Below are 12,868 nucleotides of genomic sequence, written 5' to 3'. Positions count from 1 at the left end.
TAAGTGGCAGACGCACAGACTGATCACCCCTCTTAACCACACACACATAAAGATGACCCCACTTAACTCACACACACGCATACACTTTTAAAGTGACAGTTCGCCCCCGAAAATAAACTCTGCAGTCATTTACGTGTCATTCCAAACCTGCATGAGCCTGTTTCTTCTCTTAAACCTTTATCCACATTTTTCCACACACAAACTATTGCATTTTAAATTGTGGGTTGAACTTCCTTTAAAAAAAAACTTGAAACTTTAACAATACATATCATATGGTTGTGCTGCCTACAAATAACACATATACTGAGTTTTAGGTGTTTGGATTTATACTTAAATTGCATTCATCACAAAAATAATGTTAGTATTTTACAGGACATTATGACAATCATAACCAAAACCAAAACGTTTTGTTCATTGAGATTATTTTCTCATTATTTTTCTGCAGAAAGAGTTTTGTGTGTGTGTGTGTGTGTGTGTGTGTGTGTGTGCGTGCGTGCGTGCGTGCGTGCGTGCGTGCGTGTGTTTGTGTGTGTGTGTGTGTGTGTGTGTGTGTGCGTGTGTGTGTTATTCGTGGTGTGCTGGGTGTATTAATTCACATGTACTCAGTTTAATACAGTAACCATACTCTATTACAAGCCTAGCAACCACTTTGTGAAACACCCAAACAACCTGCAACCACCCAGAAACACCCTAGCAACCACTTCATAAAACACCTAAAACCACCTATAACACCATGACTACGACCCAAAAAACACCAGAACACCCCATCATCAACTTAATGAAACCCCTAAAATCAATTGTAATACCATAGCAACCATGCAAAAACACCAGAAGCACCATAGCAACCACTCACTGAAAGACTTCAAATCACCTGTAATACCATAACAACCACCCAAAACACCAGAACACCTTTGGAACAACTTAGTAAACACTTAAAGCCACCAAAAACACCAGAACACCCTAGTAACTACTTAGTAAAACACCTAAAATCAACCGTTTTACCATAGCACCCACATAAAAAACAGAACACCCTAGCAACCACTTAGTGAAACACCTAAATTAAGCTTAATACTATTGCAACCATCCAAAAACTCCAGAACACCCTAGCAACCACTCAGCGAAACATCTAAAATTAGCTGTAATACCACAGCAACCTCCCAAAATACCAGGGGCCTCATGTATCAACGCTGCGTACGCACAAAAACTTTGCGTACGGCAGGTTTCATGCTCAGAATCGCTCACGTTTGGATTTACTAACAATGAACTGAACGTGGGAATGTGCGCAGCTTCACGGCAGCTTCTTGGCAGGCGTACGCACAATTTTTGTGCGTGTCTGTTTTATTTCCATTGGCGACTCCTAGAGGCAGTTGTGTTAAATTCTTCTCTACAAAGTGTCTGAGCCGTGCAATGGCAGCTGTATGAGACGGGTTCATATAGCAGGTATGTAAGATTTCCATACCATACAGTTGACCAGCTAAACATTAAAGCACAATTTGCAGCGGTCGCCTGTTTTCCCAATGTAATCTGAGCGATCTACTGCACGCACATTGCTTTTAAGACACTATCTGAAGATGAATTTGCATGCGTGAATCAGAAACATTTCCATTCAATAAATGTGCAAATAAAATATGATGCACAAACTTATTAATGATTCCTACTAGTCTTTCTCGTGATAAATAGTAGGCAAAATATGATATGTAGCGGGGGGAAAAAAAAGAAGAAAGAGTTCATCAGACGCTGGATTTGAGCCGAGTTCATGCTCGAACGTGTCAAAACATGATCACATGCATCTTACAAGCGCCACTGAGACTGTTCAGAGTGCTGCAACATTTTACCGATATAAACCACACTATTTTTTTAAATTCACTCAGTGCGATGTTCAGAGCCAACTGTGTTAACCGTATCAGCTAAACTCTCCCACTCTATTTTTTTCTTTTGTTGTTAATTCCGGAGAACAAACTTGCAAATAACACCGCTTTTCTCCGTTCTACCTCCGAAAGCAACACCTCCAATTCACATTCTGTTCAAAGTTTCTCTTCTTGCTTGCTTTTGCCGTTGCTTTTTCGTTGGGTTTTACCATTAACATAGTCATTAGCATATTCATACGGGGGAGGAGGCAGGGAGGGGTTTTGTGCTCGTGCATGTTGCGCTCAGTTTCACGTTCATTCGGATGTACAAAAGAATATGCGTGAGATTCTGCATGCGCAGTGTTTCATACATCTGAATTTTTTTCTGCGTACGCACATTTACAGCTTTGTGCGTACGCAATGTTTTAGTAAGATTTCCACGCAAGTCTTCGTACATGAGGCCCCAGAACACCTTAGCAACCACTTCATAAAACACCTAAAACCACCTATAACACCATAACTACAACCCAAAAAACACCAGAACACCCCATCATCAACTTAATGAAACCCCTAAAATCAATTGTAATACCATAGCAATCATACCAAAACACCAGAAGCTCCATAGCAACCACTTACTGAAAGACTTCAAATCACCCGTAATACCAAAGCAACCACCCAAAACACCAGAACACCTTTGGAACAACTTAGTAAACACTTAAAGCCACCAAAAACACCAGAACACCCTAGTAACTACTTAGTAAAACACTTGAAATCAACCGTATTACAATAGCACCCACATAAAAACAGAACACCCTAGCAACCACTCAGCGAAACATCTAAAATTACCTGTAATACCACAGCAACCTCCCAAAACACCAGAACACATTAGAAACCACTAAGCAAAACACCTAAAATCACAAGTAACGCCAGAGTAACCATCCATTAACACCAGAACACTCTAGCAACCACATAGTAAACGCCTAAAACCACAATAAACACCAGAACACCCTAGCAACCACTTAGTAAAACACCTGAAATCAACTGTATTACCATAGTAACCATCCAAAAACACTAGAACACCCTAGCAACCACTTGGCGAAACACCCAAAATCACCCATTACACCATAGCAACCATCCATAAACACTAGAGCACCCTTGCAACCACATGGTAGAACACCTAAAGCCACCAAAAGCACCAGAACACACTAGCAACCACTTAGTACAACGCTTAAAAACCCAAACACTCTACTAAACACTTAGTGAAACACCTAAAAAGGACAAATAATACCATAGCAACCACCCAAAAACACCAAAACACCCTAGCAACCGCAGAGTAGAACACCTTTAACCACCAGAACACCCTAGCAACCACTTAGTAGAACACCTAAAACCATCATAAAACCCAAACACCCCACCAAACCCTTAGTGTAACATCTAAAAATTTACCAATAACACCATGACAACCACCCAAAAACACCAGAACACCCTAGCAACCACATGGTAGAACACCTAAAGCCACCAAAAGCACCAGAACACCCTAGCAACCACTTAGTACAACACCTAAAACCACCATAGAACCCAAACACTTAGTGAAAGACCTAAAAATGACCAATAATGCCATAGCAACCACCCCAAAACACCAGAACACCCTAGCAACCTCTTGGTAAAACACCCAAAATCATTTTACACAATAGCAACCATCCAAAAACATCAGAACACCCTAGCAACCTCTTGGTAAAACACCCAAAATCATGTTACACCATAGCAACCATCCAAAAACAACAGAACACCCTAGCAACCTCTTGGTAAAACACCCAAAATCATGTTACACCATAGCAACCATCCAAAAACATCAGAACACCCTAGCAACCTCTTGGTAAAACACCCAAAATCACAGGTTACACCATAGCAACAATCTAAAAACACCAGGACACCCTAGCAACCACTTTGAACATCAAACATTTCAAAAAATGCAACAAATGAACTGTGAGGGAGAAAACTGCACCTCGCTGTACCTACTTTTGACATCATAAGTCATAACAGAAACAGATGAATAGTGAGAGTGAGTGGATGGTGCCATAACACCATGTTTACGGCTGTACTGTTTCTTTAAGAGGCTCTCATTAGTCTGTGTTGTGGATTTACGAGCACTTTAATGTCAAAGTTCATCATCAGAGTCTTCATTTGAGCTCTTCAGACTCCAGACGCTGTTTTTTTCATCAGCAGTGTCTTTGTTTTTTCCTCTAGGCTCTGTTTACAGTGGACACAGCCTGATGGGACTGTATTTCTGGGTAGAAACTTTGGCAGGGCGGCATTATGCTGGAAATAATAGAGTGTTTTGGCCAACAAAAAAAAAACAAGTGCCCTCCCTTTAAGTGTTTTTATTGTGTCTGGATGTGTGTGTGTGTTTTGCGTTGGTTATTGTCGCCAGGTTTACTGCCACGTACACACACACATTTACAGTGGTCTGCAGTGTTTTCTGATGCCGTGTTTGTTTATGTTTTTATGTTAGACTTTCCCATGCACACAGATCCGCCATCAAGGTCATCAGACGCATGCAGTACTTTGTGGCTCGGCGGAAATTTCAGGTATTTTTATTGAGATGAGTGCGTTTAAATAATGTAAATTCGTGGGAAAAATAAAGAAAGTATTGCTTACATTTTTAGTTAAATTACATGACACAAAACCTTTTATTTATTTATTTTTTAACGAGCATTATAAACAAAAAACTAAATAAAATTAAAAAAAATATTATTTAAATTAATTTAATAATTATTAACTTTTTGAAAAATATTTTTTATGATTTTTGAGCAATAAAAATGCTTACTTGAGGCACTAAAACATTTATAAAATGAATAAATAAAAATGAATTAATACTTTTATACTATCAATGCCTAAAAAAATAGTATTTACTTGCCATTAAATTAGAGATTTTTAAAATTACATTTATACTTAAAAAATCAATGGAAAAATTGTGTTTTACATTTTATGTGTTCAGGAAATGAAGAGTTCCCATAAGTTATGCGTGCACTAAAATAAAATTACAAATTATATGTAATTATAAAGTGCTTGTAAAATACCTTTAGGCAGCGAATCAACATTTACCCAATTAACATCAACATCAGTTACTAATTTTCCTTAAACCTTTTTCCTTTATTCATAAAAGGTCGCCACAGTGGAATGAACCGCCAACTTATCCAGCATTTGTTTTACACAGAGGATGCGCTTCCAGCTGCAACCCAGCACCGGGAAACATCCATACACACTCATTCACACACACATACACTATGGCCAATTTAGTTAATTCAGCGGTCTATATGCACAGCTAGTGTTTTTCAGCCAATGATGAACTTTCGGTGAAAGCTTAATGTGACTATTTTCAGTTTCATGCGATTCCTTTTCCAGCATCGATATTGTAATGTAATAAAAATATAATCCGTTAAATAGACTTAAGCATCCATTTAGTTGTTAAAACGTAAAAAGAGACAAAAGACCATCTAAACGCGAGTGCCGTCAATAGCAGCAGGCTAGCACAGACACTTAATTGAAAATTAGGTGTGTCAAAATTAATTGTTTCTTCGGTGCACCGCCAAGCAGACACGGACAATTCGGTATCAGTTCACTAATAATCATAACCGGTTATTATGTACTGACGTCATTTACCTCATATGCGCTCTGTCGTGAGGAATACATTTCCGAATAAAGCGCGGGAGCGGTCAGTAACTTTGGTGTAATTTTAACAGGAGTGGGCGGTCTCACAATATCACTCCCGAGCGAGCGAGCGCGCGGGATGTGTGTGTGTGTGTCCGCGTGTGTGTGTGTGTTTGTTTGGTGCTGTCTATGTTTGTTTATGTGTGTGAATGAAAGACAGTGTGGTGCTGTGTGTCCGTGTGTGTGTATGTGTGTGTGTTTATACAGACAGCTTGTTATAGCCTGCCCCCAAAATACAACACTGTGTAAGAAAAGCATCGTCAATGCTCCGTGATGCACCGAGATATCGAATTAAACCAAGTCCATGGCATGATAATCGTAACCGAACCGTGAGACCAGTATAGGTTCACACCTCTAATGAAAATAATTAAGTAAAATTAATTTACATATTTTAAAGACAAGGCACAGAAAAATATGGTCTGAGACTAACTTTATGTGGTATCTCAGCCAGGCAGTCTGTTTTTTTTTTTTTTTTTTAAGAATTCAGAATTCAAACGCAGCAATTTTGTATGGGATAAATAAATATGCTTACTTTACTTTATGGACTAAAACATTTATAAAAATCATATTAAATTAAACAGTTTTTGTAAAATACTTGCATGTTGATGTGTTTCCTCCGGGTGCTCCAGTGTACCCCACAGTCCCAATACATGCGCTGCAGGTGAATTGCATAAACAAAACTGCCCGTAGTGTATGAGTGTGTGTGTGTGTGTGTATGAGAGTGTGTATGGGTGCTTCCCAGTACTGGGTTGCAGCTGAAAGGGGATACGCTGTGTAAAAATATGCAGGATAAGTTGGCGGTTCATTCCACTTTGGCGACCCCTGATAGTTACATATGCTAAATTAATTAAAAAAATATATATATATTATATAATAATAATAATAAAAAAAATAAATGAATGAAAGAGAAAATGATATTTTAAAAAATCTAAACTGAAACTAAATTTGTAGAATGATTTATTAAAATTATACATATTTTAATATTTAAAAAGTTATTGAATATTAACATTTAAGCATGCTTTTTCAATCATTTTACACATAAATGTATTCCTTTCATGCTTTTAGGTGAATATTTTGATTAATCTGCTTAAAGAATTAAAGAAAATCCACCCATTTCCACTAATCTAAACATACAATATAATGATATATATACAATTAAAGTCAGAATTATTCGCCCTGCTGTGAATTTCTTTCTCAAATATTTCCCAAATGATGTTGAACAGATTCAGGAATTTTTCACAGTATTTCCTATAATATTTTTTCTTCTGGAGAAAGTCTTATTTGTTTTATTTTGGCTAGAATAAAAGCAGATTTAAATTTTTAAAACCAAATTTAAGGTCAATATTATTAGCCCCCTTAAGCAATATTAGTTTTGAGTTGTCTACAGAACAAATCACTGTTATACAATGACTTGCCTAATCACCCTAACTTTCCCTTAATTAACCTAGTTAAGCCTTTAAATGTCACTTTAAGCTAAATATATTAGTGTCTTGAATAATATCTAGTATTATTAACTGTCATCATGACAAAGATAAAATAAATCTGTTTAATAGAGATGAGTTATTAAAACTATTATGATTAAAAAGAAATCTGCTCTCCGTTAAACAGAAATTGGAGAAAGAAAAAAACATAGTTCTGACATCAGCGGTATATCCACAAGCAAGTTTTGAGTTAAATGGAGACGCGTTGCATACCTTTGCTATTGTTGTCATGGAGTTAAACTGAGCTTTAATAACAAAGCATGGAAGTGGTAGGCCCGGGGGATCTGATTGGACAATAGTGTTGAGTTTGGGTGTTTTTTCTGTCCCACAGCAAGCGAGGAAACCGTACGACGTGCGGGACGTGATCGAGCAGTATTCACAGGGACATCTCAACATGATGGTGCGCATTAAGGAGCTGCAGAGAAGGTGAACACACACCTGCATTACATCTGGCAGCTTACAATACACACCATAGTATTTACCACCAACTGGAGAATGCCCTATAATGTGCTGTCTAGCTTAAATACACATTAACCACCATTCACTGATGCTTCTGCTCTCACAGGCTGGATCACACGCTGGGGAAACCTGGAATATTTCTGCCTGGTAAAAAAAAAAAATAAATAAATAAATGGTTATACACTCCAAACATGTTTGATCGAACTGACACAAGTTAAAACAACATAATTCTCGATTTTTTTTTTGACCACTTAATTATTTCATGTTTAATTCACATAAATCTGTAAAACTTAATAAGTTAACTTAATTTCTTCATGTTCCTTCAAGAGTGTACGGGTGTTTCCCAGTGTTGGGTTGCAGTTGGAAGGGCATCTGCTGCGTAAAACATATGCTGGATATGTTGGCGGTTCATTCCACTGTGACAAACCCTGATTAATAAAGGGACTAAGACAAAAGAAAAATGAATGAATGAATGAACAACATGCAATACTTACATTTTCTTGTAAAGTACAACTTTTTATTTTATAAAAAAAATGAATTTATTATATTTTATGGACTATTAAATTCGACTATAAATCAATACATCTGATAGTATATTTATTTAAGCATCATTTATTTATTTACTACTTTATTTGTTTATTATTAATTATGTGTTTATTATTTTATTTTATTTATTTATTTATTTACTTATTTATTTAATTGTGTATTTATTATTTTATTTATTTATTTATTTATTATTTTATTATTTTATTATTTTCTTTATTTTTTGTTTATGTATTTATTTATTTATTTTTTTTTTGTTTATTAGTTTATTAATTAATTTATTTAATTATTTATTTAGTATTTTATTTATTTTTTATAATTTTTTATTTGTTTGTTTATTTATTATTTTATTTTATTTTATTTTATTATTATTTTTGTTTATTTATTATTTATTTATTTTCTATTTATTTATTGATTTATGTAAACTTTTATTTTTTCAATTGTTATTTTATTTATTTATTTCATATTTATTTCATATTTTATTTATTTTTTATTTTTATTTTTTATTATTGCTTTATTATTTATTGACTAATTTATTTTATTCAGTTATTATTTATTTATTTATATTTTAGTATATTTTATTTATTTATTATTTTATTTATTTATTTATTATTTTATTTGTTTATTATTTTATTTATTTTTGTTTATGTATTTATTTTATTTTATTTTTATTTGTTTATTAGTTTATTAATTAATTTATTTAATTATTTATTTAGTATTTTATTTATTTTGTATAATTTTTTATTTGTTTATTTATTATTTTATTTATTATTTATTTATTTTCTATTTACTTATTGATTTATGTAAACTTTTATTTTTTCAATTGTTATTTTATTTATTTATTTCATATTTATTTAATATTTTATTTATTTATTTATTTTTGTTTTTTATTATTGCTTTATTATTTATTGACTTATTTATTTTATTCAGTTATTATTTATTTATTTATATTTATATTTTAGAATATTTTATTTATTTATTATTTTTTATTTGTTTGTTTATTTAATTTTATTTTAGCTGTTTTCTTGTTTAAATACAAAAACAACTCAAATAAAAACTAACTATATAAACATAGTAATCCCAACAGTAGAGCAAATAAATAAAATACAATAAAAAAAATAGAAGTGTGACATTTACCAATCAAAACAGCATCCTTTGTGACTGTGGTTTTCATTTTCCCAGAGAAAGGTGTGGAGAAGGAGTATTATACAGTAGGAGCCCGGCTCATCCGTCTGGAAGATAAGGTACAATCTCTCTTCTTCCGTCCACTTTTAAGCCCATTTTATCACTTCATTAAACGATTACTTTTATTGACTCTTCATTGTCTTATATGTCAGATATGCTGAGCTGCACACCTCTATCAGCTCCTGTCTTATTCATTTACTGTAATTAAAGCTTGATCTCCAGCAGTCTGGTGTAGTACTCAGAGATAAAGCCACAGTAAATGAATCTTTCAGACTGTCTGGAGCTGCAGAGACACAGATCTGATCACATCACATACAGCAGATAATATTCAGTCATTATCTAATAATCTAATCTACATCAGTCATTACACTGTCATTACACTACAGTCACACACAGACACACACACACTTTTTTACGGTATGAATACATTTAAAATAAAAATAATAATAAAAAGTCTAAATATGTTCGTTATAGTGTTGATTTGTGTGTAAATGTCTGTGCAAACACTGTTTTTTTTTTGTTTCCTTACATGGATACAGACAAAGTGCATGTGCGCCTCTGTGAGTGTGTGTGTGTGTGTGTGTGTGTGTGCCTGTGTGTGTATTTACACTGAATCATGCTGGCGTTTCTAGGTGTGTCTCTTTATTAGAGCTGCTGTGAAGAATCAAACATCTTCAGTTTAAAGCGACAGCAGCCTTTAGTGAAGAGTGTTCAGAGTGTCTTTGTGTGTATGTGTGCGTGTGTGCGTGCGTGTGTGCGTGCGATCTACTTTAGTGTATACTGGAGCTGTGAGAAGTTTTGGATGATAAGGATGTTTTGGATGAGTGATGTTGACCTGTTGTGTATGTATGTATGTGTGTGTGTGTGTGTGTGTGTGTGTGTGTCGGTCTGAGTGCCGCCACCGCCGTGTTTTGACTGCAGAGGAAGTGAATGAAGAGAACGAGTTACAACATGCTTTCATTCACTGCATTTACACCTCAGGCCAACAGGTGTGTGAACCTACTGACCCACACACACACAAACACACTCTGACACATACACGCATGCACAGACATGTTTGTGTGTTTATATATATATATATATATATATATATATATATATATATATATATATATATATATATATATATATATATATATATATATATATATATAGACACACATTTACTGGCCACTTTATTAGGTACACCTTACTAGTACTAGTTTGGACCCCGTTTTGCCTTCAGAGCTGCCTTACAGTTTTTCTCGATTGCTTGGATGTAGTTGTCAACTGAAACTCCACATTTTCAAAACAGTTAACACACAGGCCTAAACAGCGGCACTCATGGTCAAAATGACACATTTTGCTTGCAAAAGGCACATATCGTGTCAAAACATTTAACATATGCAACAAAAGCTAGTTTTACCTTCAAACTACACAACTTGCAAACAAGTATATGAGCTCTTTCAATTAATCATTACACAATAGACTACAAAATACAAAATACAGAACTCAAAATGCACCAGCATTGCTTGCCATTGTAGCTTATAGCCAATGGCATTTGTTGTCTCTATTTGGGCTGTCAAATTCGCCTTTTTGCAAAGAATTGGATCAAGAATAAGATGTGCTTTGATTGAATATATATTGAATTCATGACATTTTTCAAACTGTGGCTGAAAACTGAAATACTGTATATAAAAAAAACAGTCAAAAGTAATAAAATACTGTAAATATTAGAGAAAACACATGTAAACTAATGTACAGTCAAATCTATTGGGAGTATAGGACATAGCCATACTGACCTCCTCCATCAATGCTGGCACAGAACAACACAAACCTTCCATCGTTTATATAAGGTTTGCAGAATGATGGCTAATTGAAGATTTGTGCGAAGGAGTGTCAAACCGGTGCTTCAGTGATTTCATACTGATGTTGGTAGCTTTTAATAGTTAGGAATAGATGGATTCTGTTTGGTTACCAAAACTAAAACAATGGAGTTTGGACTGCTTGAATGGCATCCGTGTTAACTGTTTGGAAAAATGGTGGGGAAAATGTGTCAACCCAATGAGAAAGGGTTTACACATTTGCAAGACCTGTCTTCTGCTCTGCTGGGATAGTGATAATGAAAATGAAGAGGAACCTAGTTTCTTTAACCAGGTCAAAGCAAACTAGAAAAACTGTAATTCTTCATGGCAGAGATTCAACAAGATGCTGGAAATATTCCTCAGAGATTTTGCTCCATATTGACATGATAGCATCACACAGATGCTGCAGATTTGTCGGCTGCACATCCATGATGCCAATCTCCTGTTCCACCACATCCCAGAGGTGCTCTATTGGATTGAGATCTGGTGACTGTGGAGGATTTAAAAGAACTGGAGTGAATAAATGCTCTGTGCGTGGTGATATACTTGTGCATTGTGACGTGTGTGTCGTGCTGGAATCTGCTGATAATCTCTGAGTGTGTTTAAAGAGTCGCTCAGTCAGGCAGTCAGAATGTGTCGCAGGTCGGCCGCTGTCAGACAGGTTTCCTTTCTTTGTCCATTCGTAGAGCAAATCTGCAGACCAACACATAAATCAGCACTGAACACACGCCGAGCCAAGAGCAGACACACACACACACACACACACACACACACACATCAGCCTGAACCCGCTTTATTAACACTTCCACACATTGTGCTGAACGGCCACTGTGTGTGTGTCTATGTTTAAATCAATATGTGGGTTTGTGTGTCTTTAAGTTTGCGTGTGTGTCGTGTCCTGTTTGTGTATTTAAATTAGTATGCAACTATTTATTTGATGTTTGCGTGTTTTTGAATGTGTGTGTGTGTGTTTGAATCAGTTTAGAAGTATTTATTTGATGTGTGCATGTTTTTGAATGTGTGTGTGTGTGTGTGCGTGCGTGCGTGCGTGTGTATGTGTTTGAATCAGTATGGAAGTATTTATTTGATGTGTGAGTGTTTTTGAATGTGTGTGTGTGTGTGTGTTTGTGTGTGTGTGTGTGTGTGTGTGTGCGTGCGTGCAGGTGTGCGTGCGTGTGTGTGTGTTTTTGAATCAGTGTGAAAGTATTTATTCAATGTGTGCGTGTTTTTGAATGTGTGCGTGTGCGTGTGTGTGTGTGTGTGTGTGTGTGTGTTTGAATCAATATTTGAGTGTTTGTTTTTTTGTGTGCGTGTTTTGAATGTGTGTGTGTGCGTGTGTGTGTGTTTGAATCAGTATGCAAGTATTTATTTGATGTGTGCGTGTTTTTGTGTGTGTGTGTATGTGTGTGTTTGTGTGTGTGTGCGTGGGTGTGTGTGTGTGTGTGTGTTTGAATCATTATGTGAGTGTTTGTTTTTTGTGTGCGTGTTTTGAATTTGTGTGTGTGTGCGCGCGTGTTTTGAATGTGTGTGTTTGAATCAGTATGCAAGTATTTATTTGATGTGTACTTGTTTTTGAATGTGTGTGTGTGTGTGTGTGTGTGTGTGTGTGTGTTTGTTTGAATCAGTATGCAAGTATTTATTTGATGTGTACTTGTTTTTGAATGTGTGTGTGTGTGTGTGTGTGTGTGTGTTTGTTTGAATCAGTATGCAAGTATTTATTTGATGTGTACTTATTTGAATGTGTGTGTGTGTGTGTGTGTGTGTGTGTGTGTTTGTTTGAATCAGTATGCAAGTATTT

At 35.3% G+C, this 12,868-nt stretch overlaps 1 protein-coding gene across 47 annotated transcripts in view; it reads left to right on the top strand.

Annotated features, from left to right (window-relative positions):
• kcnq1.2 (potassium voltage-gated channel, KQT-like subfamily, member 1.2) overlaps positions 1–12,868 on the top strand; it is a 234,843-nt gene that overhangs the window by 165,226 nt on the left and 56,749 nt on the right. For all 47 annotated transcript variants that reach the window (XR_012400074.1, XR_012400073.1, XR_012400078.1 and 44 more), the window contains 4 exons: positions 4,360–4,435; positions 7,371–7,465; positions 7,605–7,645; positions 9,224–9,285. Coding sequence is in view for 36 of the 47 variants with exons in the window: in XM_073942557.1 (XP_073798658.1) it covers positions 4,360–4,435; positions 7,371–7,465; positions 7,605–7,645; positions 9,224–9,285 (274 nt within the window). In the remaining 11 variants the exon portion in view is untranslated. The remainder of the gene's footprint in view (positions 1–4,359; positions 4,436–7,370; positions 7,466–7,604; positions 7,646–9,223; positions 9,286–12,868) is intronic.

Source organism: Danio rerio, chromosome 25 (assembly GCF_049306965.1).
Source record: "Danio rerio strain Tuebingen ecotype United States chromosome 25, GRCz12tu, whole genome shotgun sequence".
Classification (NCBI taxonomy): domain Eukaryota; kingdom Metazoa; phylum Chordata; class Actinopteri; order Cypriniformes; family Danionidae; genus Danio; species Danio rerio.
Note: the sequence above shows the minus strand (reverse complement) of the source record. Positions and strands in the feature narration are given on the sequence as shown.